At 51.2% G+C, this 12597-nt stretch overlaps 1 protein-coding gene across 10 annotated transcripts; it reads left to right on the top strand.

Annotated features, from left to right (window-relative positions):
- The first annotated feature begins 2105 nt into the window (after positions 1–2105).
- Positions 2106–12560, top strand: MPV17 (mitochondrial inner membrane protein MPV17). 10 transcript variants are annotated; one of them, XM_032653601.1, is made up of 8 exons: positions 2137–2248; positions 2627–2701; positions 9399–9514; positions 9733–9825; positions 9919–10014; positions 10263–10295; positions 10551–10603; positions 11589–12560. In XM_032653601.1, the coding sequence occupies exons 2-8, from the start codon at positions 2632–2634 to the stop codon at positions 11656–11658; spliced, it is 531 nt and encodes a 176-aa protein (XP_032509492.1). In that variant the 5' UTR covers positions 2137–2248; positions 2627–2631; the 3' UTR covers positions 11659–12560. The 10 variants fall into 10 exon arrangements, 7 of the variants coding, with proteins under 7 accessions (XP_032509491.1, XP_032509487.1, XP_032509492.1 ...); XR_004352995.1 differs by having other exon boundaries at positions 2106–2140; positions 9434–9514; positions 10263–10603; positions 11589–12554; XM_032653600.1 differs by lacking the exon at positions 10551–10603 and having other exon boundaries at positions 2106–2140; positions 9434–9514; positions 10263–10482; positions 11589–12554.
- The last annotated feature ends 37 nt before the right edge of the window (positions 12561–12597 follow it).

Raw genomic sequence — 12597 nt, 5'->3', positions numbered from 1 at the left:
AAATATCTGGGAACAGCTTTGTGCTTCTTCAGTGAAGGGAATTTAGCACTATGTGAGAAAATCTTTAAGAGGAAAGGCATCAAGTAGTTCAGTTCCTCCCCTGTACAGAAGAGGAAACAGATTTGGAGGCAACCCAGACCATTAGCAGCAGAGAGACGACAACTCACGTCAATGCAAAGCAGCCAAGTATGCCCCATCCTATTGAGCCAGCTCAGGTTATGCCAGCTCTCTTTTTGAGAGGACTGGTAGGGAAGTGCTTTCCATTGCAGAGGAGCTTTGTTCATTCTACACAACAGCCCTTTGACACTGCCTCAGGAAATCCCACGTTCAGTGGTAGAAAAGATGGGGCCTGGGGACCCATGTCATTGAGGCTGTAGGTTGGTGTTGGCAGCCCTGCTTCTGCTGCTGGGTCTCTGCCCTAATCTCATCCTCCAAAAGAAAAGCAGGAAAATGCTTTCAGCCCTTGCTCTCTCTCTCTGTCATAAGCCCTTTTTGCCCCAGCCCACTCCCCTTCCAAACTTTCCTCCTGATGTATACTTGATACTATCCATAGGTTCCTGTACTTTTCTTCCTTTGTGCCTTTGCTCACACTATTCCCTGCTCCTGCAGTGTCCTTTTCCACCATCTCCACCTAAGTCCTATTCATTGTTCAAGGCCCCCACTCAAATTCCACTTCCACCAAGGGGCTTCCCAGATTTCTCCAGTAAAAATTATTCTCCCATGCGCTCCCAAGAGAAAAGGAAGGAAAAGAGGTTAAATGAGAGTTTATTAGGCACTTGATCTATTTCAAGTACTTTAGCATATGTTACTTAATTTAACCCTATGAGGTTGGTATTGCCCCATTTTACTTGACAAAGATAAGATTCTAAGAGGTTAAGCAGTCTGAATAAGGCCACATAACTACTGAGTGATGGTAGACAGTCTGACTTCAGAATACAACTTTCCAACTTAGCACATTTGGTCTCCTATTACTAGTGTAAATTCACTCCTCTAGCATGGTGTTTTGCATATAGAAAGCTTTAGTTAAATGTTTGTGACATCGAATTCTCTTGCCTCCTTACTGTGTTTCTCCAGTTACCCGTTACAGGATTCTCCCTGCCTTAATCACATAGGAATTGAGTAAACTGGGGCTGGAGCTAGTCAGGTAAAGACCCTGAAAGAGTCAGATATGGTTGCCTCCTGAAGTGTGAGCTCCCTAGGGATGATTAAGCAAAGGCTGTCAGCCTTGTGAATGTTTCCACTACCCTAGAAAGGATGTTGCAGTATATTCACAAAATTTTAGAATGTTAGAGCTGGAAAGGGATTAGGAAATCACCTCATCTATTGGTTTCCTAACAGTTTTAGTTGTGGGCCCTTGTTTAAATGTGGCTTTTTCTAGAAGTATACATGTATTTTTTAAAGGCTTAGGTAAAGAAGAACCTGTGATACCCCTTCCCCAAACATCTATAAAGCCCTAAAACTGAGGAGCCCAGTTTGAAAAACAAAGTCCAACCTTCTAATTTAACAGATGAGGAACTTCAAGTCTACTGATGACCAAGGCTGCAAACCCGCTAGTTATGAAACCAGTATCTAAACTGGAGGTTCTGTAATCCGAATTATTTCCAGGGAACAGTCATCTTTACGCAGCATTTCTAAAGGCTACCGTGCACAAAGCATTGATCTAGTTGCTATGAGGACAACAAATACCAACAAGACCCAGTTCCACCCATTCAGGAGCTCACAGTTGAGGCTAGTGAAGAACTTACATTTTTTTTTAAAAAAGTAACACACACGCACGCATTTAACTATGGCTAATAGTTTCCAAACTATGATTCCTGAGACCGAGAACGACGTCTGGACCTTGGCCAGTTCCGGGATGCGGGAACAGTGAGAGTCTACCCAGGTTAAGAGGCCCGTGCAGCAGGGAGAGAAGGGGCAGAAGCAGACAGAGGTCGGACCCACGTGGGCAGGCGGGCCCCGCACCAAGACTCAGCGCAGACCGAGCCGAGCCCCTCTCCACTGTATTAGTGGCTGAATCCACTCCCATTCCGGCCCTGGATGCAGGGGAAAGCCTAGGGGTCAGCCGAGCGGAAGGGGCGGGATTTGGGGCGGAAGTCCCTCCGCCGCTCAGGTCACGTGGGAGGGCTGAGCTCGCGCGCTGGTGAGTAGCGAGAGTTCCGCGGTCACCGCTCAAGGCGCAGTGATCCCGTAGCGGCAGCAGCGTTTGTGACCGTTCCAGGCCCAGGGAGTCAGAGGCCGTTTTTCTGGGGTGGAGTTGGGCTCGGGAAGGATGCGGGGTGGTTCCAACTGAGAGTCTGAATCTGGGGACCGACCAGGCTCTGGGTGAAAGCCGGAGCAAACCTGTCCTCTTGTGTGTCTCGGTCGGGACAGAGGCCCCCAGATAGACCTGCTTCAGGGCTGGGGGTGGGGTGGCGGGTGGCGGCCACCGATATTCCATAGCCGCCCACAGCCTTCCTCTCTTCCCCGATTGCCTAAGGCGATCTCTGTGACAGGAAGCTGTCCAGGAAGCCTCTGCCCATTTAGAAGCGGGAGGGGAAGAGGGAGTGGGCACAAGGGAAGGACAAAAGTCTCTTTAACTGTGGAGAGGGGCAGTGGGGGTGACCCCCTTCTCCTCTCGCCTTGACAGAAAGCATGGCACTTTGGCGGGCATACCAGCGGGCTCTGACTGCTCACCCGTGGAAAGTACAGGTTCTGACAGCTGGTAAGTGTCCCTGTGGGACCTAGTGGTACCAGCGCAGGCTGACCTGGGAGGCAGAAGCTCGCTGCACCCCCGCCATCATTTTTTGCTTTTATCCAGACCCCTTGAAGGATTGGCTCTCACCCCAGTCTGTTTTGGAGGGAGGGTCCCCAAGGCTGTTCTTAAGGAAGGGGCTACGCATAGATGACCTGGCTATAAAGTAGTATCTGAAAGTCCTCACAAACCTGAGGAGTCATCCCCTTAGGATAAAGAAAGGCATTGCCCCGAGGAGGCCTTAACTTAGAAAATGAACAATAACAAAGGCTCCTTTAACATTTCACAGTGTGCAAAACACTTTCAGCACACATTATCTCATAGGGTCCCCACAAAGGTGGGGACACAAAGTGGGCTAAGATTACTTGGGTCCACATTAGATCACACACCTAATAAGTGCTGGAATCAGACTCTTACCCCAGTTTATTTTTCTTAGTATTGTTCTTATTGTGAAATATATCTTAATACACACAAAAAAATGATTAAGATATGTGTGTACCATTGAAATAAAAGTAAACTGAATACTCCTGTCTCAGTACCCAGCTTTGAGACCCCTTGAATGCCTGTCCCTAATTCATACATCCTAAGAAAAAACCACTTTCCTGAGTTTTGTTTCTATCATTCTCTTGCTTTTCTTATAGTTTACTATCTATGGATGTATCCTCAAACAATATACTAATCAAGGATTTATTTTTACTCTAAATCCAGTGATTGAGTAGCGACCTCACAAAGGTAACCCAGTGACTGACCTGTATTTATTTTCATCTCATTTTGCAGATTAGCTAATATGAGAGGAGATGGCACAGAGATAAATTTTATAGGGGGAAGGATTGGAAGGCCTGTGACTATTGGGGCAGTGCGAGAGTGACCAGTTAAGATAAGGGCTTGCCTATGTTTAGAGGAAGGGAACAGGATTCTAATGAGGACCATGGGCTTCTGAGAGGAAGACTGTTAAAAAGGGGTGGGGTGGGGGGATGCTACTGAAAGCCAGGATACAACAGAATTCCTGTTACTGGAATAGCCCCACATCAGCACTAGGAACTTCATTGAGTGACTGGCCAAGGAGTCTTTTGCTCCTCCCTGGGCCCCTCTCCAGCCTCCTGTGCCCAGCTATCCCCCATCCTGTCCTCAGAGTGTCCGTCAGCCTGCATGACTCACCTGGCTGCGTGTGTGGTGACTCATGCTGTACTGGGTGGCTGTGATGGGAACTGACACGCTGGGCCCTTTGCCCAGCCTCAGATTCCCTCAGGGACCCTAACTGCCAGAAGGAAGTTTCCCCCCTCCCCTTTGTGGCCATCAAGAATAGGGAGGGAAGGATGGTCCTTGTGTTTCCTTACCCAAGGGATCTGCAGCGGACAAAGGCAGGAGCTAGAGCTCCAAGGGGTCCAAGTGCAGATACGTAGCTGCACTGGGGTGCTGGTCTGTCAGTGCTGGAGTGCTGTGGCTCCACACCCCGAGTCTTCCTCAGGCTGTGCCAGTATCTCAGCCCTGAAGCAACCGCCAGGTAGCACTTTTCTCAGACTTTCCCAGACCTTTCAGACTTTTCCTTCCCTGCTGCTCAGTGTACTCGAATCAAACTAATCAAGGGGGGAAGTGGATTTAGCTCACTGAGCTGTTTTTAGATCCCAGCACAGTAGTTCCTAAGGTCCCATGGCATAGCTCATCACACTGGAAAACAGAATAGAGATTTCAGACTTGGAGTTAGAAGACCAAGGTTTGAATCTCAGAGCCATAGCACTTAGTAGCTGTGTGAATCGGGACAAGAAAATAAACCTCTTTGAGCCTCAGTTTCCTCGTTTAGAATTTGAGTTTAGTTATATGACCTCACAGAGTCAGTGTAGGGATTATCTCTGAAAAGGCTTTAGAAATCAGAAAATGCTCAAGAAACTTAAAGGCTCCAGGAGTTGGCCCTTTGTATGAGTGTTGACAACCCAAGAACAACAAGCTCTTATTTTTATAGTGGTGCTTGGGTTGGGTTTGTTCCACTAGCCATAAATTTGGAACACGGATAACCATCTAGGCTCGGTTCTCCAAAAAGTAGAGTCTGAAGCTTCTTTGCAGGTACTTTGTTAGGAAGTAATCCATGGTGGGGAGAGAGGGAAGAGGGACAGCCAATAGAAGGGTGCGTTATCAAATGGACACTGCTTAGGGCACATGGCTGCTCAGTCCCTTAGAACTGACTGAGAAGCTCTTTGAAATGCCTCTTAGGACTTTATGGGTGAATAGTCTTTTCTGGAGAAAAGGAGAAACCTTTACCCACCGGCTCCATCCCACGTTGGTCAAAGGTTTGCCACAGGGGATGTTGATGCCCGTGCTCTGTGCTCTACCAGGTTGCACAGGCATCATCCCCAGGTAAAGCACCAGTAGCTCAGCCTCAGGTAAGGCACAGGCCTGAGACAAGGACCCATCAGCTGAACTGCAGTGGCGGCTGCAGTAAGAGATAAGTGAACCGAAAAAAGAAGTGTCTGGTACACCTATTTTGGGCCAAGCCAGAGTCAGGAACAGGGCAGCCTGGGCAAAGGTCTGCTGTGTGTTCTGCAGAGTCTAAGTCAGCCTTCTCTCATCCTTTCCTGAGGGCCCTTCCTGTCTCCAGGGGGCCCAGTTCCATCCATCTTAGGCCACTCTGGTCCTGCTGTGGAAGCAGCTGAGCTTCTGCAGACACTGGTTTCCCTGCAATCTGAATGTGAGAGCTCAACAGGCATTAGAGACCATCCAGTCCAGCCCCTGATACTACAGAGAAGGAAACTGAGGCACGAGGGAGGAGTGATATGCAGCAGGTTTCATGGTCAGTGGTGGAGCTGGCATTAGAACCTGGGGCACTTCCCAATGCACTGCCCTGCAATTGAGACACCTGGGACCTCAGAATGCTGAGTATAGTTCCAGCTGGTCTGGGCTTAGGTACCTGACAAGCTGCAGAACCCTCCATTTTGTCTTGCTTTCTAGCAGTGGGAAGGATTCAGGCCAGGAGTGGGGAGAGCACTCCCACGGATCCCAGAGGAGGCGCTCCCCTGTCACTGCTGGGCTTCAGCTCCCTCCACGCTCTGCCAGACCAAGCCCCTACCCCAGGCGGCTATTTAATTATTGGAGACTTCTGGAGAGGAATGAGACAGCACCCTGGCCCCCTGCCAGCAGCTACACCTGCCGACCCAGGCCTCCCATAGCCAAGGACAGTTTCCTGCTCCTCATTCCAACTTCCTGCCCCTCAGTTTTCTCATCTTCCATTAATACTTTGGTTTCTTGCATCTAAGACTCAACACACAAAAGCCAGGAGAGGAACAAAATAGGGGAAGTAGAGAACTTACCCCCACCCATGCCTAGGATGAGGGCATGGAAGTTGGGGCTTTTCCACTAGCGGGCAGAAGGTGGTCCTGAATAGATCTGTGCTCAGAGGCAGGCACTCCCCAAGCCCTCCCCCCCCCCGACTCTGCTGAATCTGGTGGCGAGTGACGGCATGAGAACTGGCACCTACCCAGGGGCATGATGTCACACCCACGCCAGCGTCTGCCCGCTGGGCTCTGCGCCCAGCCTGGCATTGGGGCATCACCGCCCGGCAGCCCCTTGTCCTGCCCCATCGGGGCTCAGGCGTTATGTCTCGGCAGACCTGTAGTCCCAACGCCCTGGAAACAAGTCCAAGGAAAGGGGAGCCAGAGCGCTGGAGGGTCCAGGTCAACCAAATACGTCCAAGAGGACTCCCAGAGCCTAGGACGGTTGGGGTCTGTTTGGGCTCTGGGTTGGGGAAGGTGGGATGAGGAATCTGGATGTCAGCCCTTCCTGCTCAATCACTCTGACCAAAAAAAGGCCTTGCTCTGTGCTTAGACCAAAGCCTTAGAGCTCCCTGGAGCTGCTGCAGGCCCACGGGGCCTCATGATCTGTGTTCCTCCAGGGGAGGAACTGGGCATGGTTCTGTCTGAAATGGACAGAACTGGCAGGGCTACAGGCTACACACCACCTGCTCACTCCTGCTGCTTGGTTGTCTCTCAGGCCTGATGGGCATGGTTTGGGGGCCTGGAATCCATCTTTCTCAAAGGTTGCCGGGTTGCAGGACTGTGGGACTGCACGTCAGGGACTTTGCTTTTCACTCCTGCTCTGCCTTTAGCTTGTGTGACTGTTGGTAAGCCGTGAAGAGTGAAAACACCCCTCTCTTTGTGACTGTTTCCTTCCCAAGAATATTGCTGCTTGCCCTCCCCACAAGGTGACAAGGAACAGAGGTGGTCACATTCTGGGGAGTGAAAGACAGAGAGGAAGTGCGTTAGTCCAGGAAGTGTCTTTGATATGCAGGCCTTTGGGGCCTTGTTTGGGCAGGAACCCCCCATGAGTAGCAGCCACAGGAGCTTCTTGGTGCCCACTGGCCCCTGAGCCCAGGTCTCAGCCTCTGCTGGGGATTCCCTGGCCTCCTGTACCCCCTTGAGAGAAGGCCTGGTTTTAGGCTCCACTCCTTAGCAAGTCACCTCATCTCTCAAAGACATTAAATGGAAGTGTGACCTCTACCTTCCAGACCTTTTGTGAGGATTAAATATATGAGAGCCCTTTTGTATACTGTAAACATCTTGCCAAATGTCAAACTGTTAGTCCCTTCATTTAAGCAGTGACTGTTTTTCTGTTCCCCCTTCCCCAGGCCTCGTCAGGGTCACTCTTCCCTTATGCATGGCCACAACAGCTCCCTCCCCTCCCTAGGCACGCAGCTGGTGACCCCAAGTTGTTAGGGAGAGGGGATAGGGTGTTCATTGCCAATTGTGGAGGGGGAGCGAGCCTTCAGCCCCACTGCTCCTCACACCTTGAGCCTGGGTGCATCCTTTGGGCTACACTTGGCATCCTCTGTGCCCTTCCCAGGGCAGTCTTGTTGTCTGGGTGGTACCTCTGACATTTCTCCCAGTTTATTTTCTGAGCACCTGCCAGGCTCTCGGTATGGTGGGGGATAAGAGAACAAAGACATCTAGGATTCTGTCCTTGCCCTCTGGGAGGCCATGTCTAGCCATGTTCTGGGAAGGGCCTCCACCACTTTGGGAGTTTCAGGGAGAGGAGAGGCAGGGCTCCCTTGGTGGGTGTGCTGGGGGTCCCAGCAGCTGAGGCCAGCAGCCTAGGTCACCTGTGGGTGCCCCAGCCCGACCCAGCTCTCAGCCTTACTCAGCTGCCTCTGACGAGGCTGCACAGGGGCAGGGCTGTGCAGGGGTGCGGGCGAAGAGCAATGAGTGTGCAGCCAGCACGGACGTCAGAGCCAGCTCCGGGCCAAGGATGAGGATGTGTTTGCCCAGTGCTAATTGAGGGCACAGGGACAGTGGTGGCTATGGGGCTGGAGGGGACTCTCATTACTCACTGTGATGGACAGGCAAAGCTGAAGGTCATACGGTCGCTCCCAAGTGGCCCTAGTAGAAGTGTGTGTTTGCTAGAAACCATCACACCACCGTCACTGACGGGGGCTCTGCAAACAGTGATGGTTTCTTTTTTTTTTTTTTTTTTGGCTGCACTGGGTCTTTGCTGCACGCGGGCTTTCTCTAGTTGCGGCGAGCAGGGGCTACTCTTCGTTGCGGTGCACGGGCTTCTCATCTCAGTGGCTTCTCTTGTTGCGGAGCACGGGCTCTAGGCACACAGGCTCAGTAGTTGTGGCTCGCGGGCTCTAGAGCGCAAGCTCAGTAGTTGTGGTGCACGGGCTTAGTTGCTCCGCCGCATGTGGGATCTTCCCGGACCAGGGCTCGAACCTGTGTCCCCTGCATTGGCAGGCGGATTCTTAACCACTGCGCCACCAGCCAGGGGAGCCCAAACAGTGATGGTTTCTGTCTTGGTTTCTGGGTGTGGGTGTCCTACTAGTGCTACTTGGAGCTGGGTGTCTGTGCGAGTGAGGGGAGGGGAAGCAGGTGCAAAGACCTGGGGAGAAATGGCCTTAATACCTGTTGGCAGCTCAGTCTGAGGCTGTGAATGGGAAGTCTGGGTGTACCTGACTGTGCTGGGAGGTGACCGGATCCTTCCTTGCAGGGACTCTTAGCAGCTCAGCCAGGCATCCTCCTGCCTGGGACCATTTGAACACTTATGTTTTAGAGTTATTCTTGCTGTTCTCCACAAACAGAGATCCCAAAACCAAGGTGAAGACATTGGCCAGGGCCTTGCCTTCGGCTGGGGGGAAAAACAACCCCAGGATCCCTTAGCGTTCTGCACATGATCTATTCATAGTAAGGCGTCCTGGAAAGAACACTGTCGAGGAAATCAAGCCACCTGGTCCTTGGCCTTGGCTCTACCACTTACTGGTTATGTGAGGTCTTGGACCTTCGTTTCCATCCATAACTCTAGAGTAAGGGGTTTGCACAAAAACATCTGGAAGGCCTTTCCAATTCCGACAGTCAGTGCATCTCAGCCCCTGGCACCTCAGATTCTCCTTCCCCTACCTGCGGTTTCTGAGTCCAGCTTTCCTTCACTGCTCAGTGCGGTGTTCTTGGGCCCTGGCCTGCTCAAGGCTGCTCATCCCAGTTTCTAACAGGACACATATTAAATATCACCACCCTTGGGGAGGTGTTACCATCCTTGAAGCAGCAGGAAAGACTGGCCATTTGCCCCAGAATGAAAGCCCTGGCCTCAGAGTGCCAGAGCCTCATTCAGTGGGCAGACTTACCTCCCTCCTTGGGATGGCAGCTTGTCCCTGGGAGGTGTCCTGACAACACCTGTGTACCCTGCACAGGGTCTCTGATGGGCCTGGGTGATGTTATCTCACAGCAGCTGGTGGAGAGGCGAGGTCTGCAGGCACACGAGACTGGCCGGACCCTGACCATGGTCTCCCTGGGCTGCGGCTTTGTGGTAAGTTCTGCCCACAGCAGGGCTGCCGGTGGATTGGACAGTGGTTTCAGTTCCCTGTCATCCTTTAGTTTCCCTTGGACCCTCTCACATCTAAGCCAGCCTTGAGTGTCTGCTCCCCCTGGGGTTTGGTTTCTAATATGCTGGGGAGGAGCTTTGTGATGTAAAGGCCTAATGCTCCCCTCTGCATCCCTGCTCCCCTCTTTGGGGGTTACTTTCAGGGCCCTGTAGTAGGAGGCTGGTACAAGGTTTTGGACCGGCTCATCCCTGGCACCACCAAGGTGGATGCACTAAAGAAGATGCTGTTGGATCAGGTGAGCACAAGGAAAGGGAGTTGGGGAGGGTGAGCTGTGTCAAGGGAGGGCAGGGGTTTAGGTGCTCACAGTGCTTTAATTTCTCTTCCCTAGGGGGGCTTTGCCCCATGTTTTCTGGGCTGTTTCCTCTCACTGGTAGGGACACTCAATGGACTGTCAGCCCAGGACAATTGGGCCAAACTCCAGCAGGTGAGCTGGGCAGGTGTGGGGATGATTTCTGGATGGCAGGCCGGCAGGCCCAGGGGAATGAGGCAGGCTTCATGGGGATGGGAAGGGTGGAGGTGCAGGCAGAGCCGCAGCTCTGGAGGAGAGGAGCTGAGGGGCAGTGGTGCAGGGGTGACTTCTCTGAACAGAAGTCTCTATGTGATACTCAGATCAGGAGGTCTGAGCTCCCTGGAAATGCAAATGTTCACTTGTTCCTTCTCTTGTCTCCTCAGGATTACCCTGATGCTCTCATCACCAACTACTATGTAAGAGCTGACGCCTCAGCTGCCTCCTCTTCCTTGAGTCCAGAAGTGCCAGGGACTGGGGGTCCTCCTGACACAGAAATCCCTCAGCTGGGATTATTCTCTCATTCCCACATGGGCACCATACTCAGGGAAGCACTCACGCAGTTGTGCAACGTATTCTCGTCTGTAGAAGCTGGAGTCAGACCAGGCAAGGCAGGGAGTCTGGGGTCAGGTGATGGAGGCAGCCCACCAACCTTTACCTTCTCTCTGTTGTAGCTCTGGCCTGCTGTGCAGTTAGCCAACTTCTACCTGGTCCCTCTTCATTACAGGTATGACAGATCCCCACACCACCCTTCAAGGAAGATGTACATTGTGAACGGTTGGAGACAAAGTGATTCTCATTTTAACCTTGAACTACCTTAGACCCCCCAGAACACTCTGCCCTGGTCAGAACTCCTCAGACTCCTGAGCATTTTATTACAGAGCATCCCAGAGTGTCTGCCCGCTGACTTCTTTCATCTTCCTAGGGAGGACCTTGCTCCACAGTCCTTGTCTCCATCCCACCTGGGCTCTCTACCTTTGATGGCATGTCTGCAGGGGCAGGGCTACAGCCTAGGTTAGGCAGAAAGGTAGACCAAAGAGACAAGTAGGAACGTGGTCAGGTTAGTCCACTGCAAAATATTATTTTATCCTAGATATGAAGGTAGTTGCTGAAATCTCAGTAAAAATATATAGTGGAACCAAGATGAGTGGTTAAAATTATTGGAGGTGTGGGGGCTTTGGGAACAGGGAAAAACATGAAACTCTTCAGAGGGGACAGGCTCAAAATGGACATGAGTAGCACAGCTAAAAGGAGTATAGACTTATGAACTAAATGAAACTTTAGGGTCCTTGCAGTGCTCTTTGAAACTAGAGCAAGGTATATTTAAAATAAAGAGAAGGAGGTGCTACTTTATATGGCAGGCAGCACATTTTTCGGAAGATGAGATCTCAGCTGTACAAGACGGACAGGTGTATTTAGAAGGAGCCTGGACAGCAGTACGAATAATGGAGCCATGCATGGCGAGATGGCGGCTGAGGGGGGGTTAACTTTGGAGCTTTTGTCCAGGAGACAGAGCTCTGGGCTGGCACCAGAACCCGAGCTGGTTTTCCTCTCGTCTGAGCCACACATCCCTCCGTGGGGGCTGAAGGAAGGAGAGCTAAATCTGGGCATTCTTGGAAATAATCCCCCTTATCCCACTGTACTTTCCCATCTCTCCCTGCTTGCTTGTCCTTGTTCTGCTTCTTCTTCACGGTGCCATCCCTGTTCCTTAGGTTGGCTGTCGTCCAGTGTGTTGCTGTTATCTGGAACTCGTACCTGTCCTGGAAGGCACATCGGCTCTGAGTCTGCCTCACTCCATCATTTCAAGCTTGCAGTGATGCAGCTTGACCCTGGAAGGGTCAAACCACCTCCTCAAAGTGGGCACATTGGTTTTCACAGGGTTTGGTGGCTGGTCAGAACTTAATGGGGTTAGCACTCTGAAGTGGCCTGTTTCACTCTAAAATGTAACCTGACTCCTGCTGAAATCACTAAAACCTTTATAATGGTCTTATACCCACCACATAGTAGGCACTCCATAAATACTTGTTGAACCATATGATTTTGTCACCTTCAGTTTACACTCATATCCCGGCAAGTACCACTCATCCCCACTCTCCATAGACACATCTGTTTTTCTAACCCTTCCCAGCCCTAGTCTAGCTCCAATTTTGGGGGAGCCCCTCAAGCTCTTTATATGGTGCCTCCATAAATATATTTCTAAATAGGTAATCTGGAACTTGCAGAGGCAATGAGTAAGACCCAGCAGAAACCGACTGGGGAGTCCCGTTTTCTAGAGTTTGGAAAGAGCCTGGAGACGACTAAGCCCAATCTTTTACAGATGAGGACACTGAGGTCCACAGAGGTGAGGTGCCCTGTCCACACCATGAGTTACAGGCAGAGTAGAAACTTGAACCCACATGCTATAGTTTGAATGTTTGTATACTCCCCAATTTATATGATGAAAACCTAATGCCCAAGGTGATGGTATTAGGAGGTGGGGCCTTTGGGAAGTGATTAGGTCACGAGGGCAGAGCGCTCATGGGATCAGTACACTCACAAAAGAGGCCATGTGCTGAGACAGCAAGAGGTGCCATCTGTGAACCAGAAAGCAGGTCCTCACCAGACACCAAACCTACTGGCACCATGATCTTGGACTTCCCAGCCTCCAGAACTGTGAGAAATAAATGTTTGTTGTTTATAAGCCACCCAGTTTATGGTATTTTTGTTATAGCGGCTCAAACA

The sequence above is a fragment of the Phocoena sinus genome, chromosome 13, assembly GCF_008692025.1.
Source record: "Phocoena sinus isolate mPhoSin1 chromosome 13, mPhoSin1.pri, whole genome shotgun sequence".
In the NCBI taxonomy this organism is placed as follows: domain Eukaryota; kingdom Metazoa; phylum Chordata; class Mammalia; order Artiodactyla; family Phocoenidae; genus Phocoena; species Phocoena sinus.
This window is presented reverse-complemented; position numbering and strand designations above follow the sequence as displayed.

Bases quoted from the DNA above. Each gene is read 5' to 3' on its own strand.
- MPV17 (XM_032653594.1), top strand. From the start codon at position 2,632: ATGGCACTTTGGCGGGCATACCAGCGGGCTCTGACTGCTCACCCGTGG. The intron at 2,702-9,398 runs GTAAGTGTCCCT...TACCCTGCACAG, and splicing joins AGTACAGGTTCTGACAGCTG to GGTCTCTGATGGGCCTGGGT. The intron at 10,015-10,262 runs GTGAGCTGGGCA...TTGTCTCCTCAG, and splicing joins ATTGGGCCAAACTCCAGCAG to GATTACCCTGATGCTCTCAT.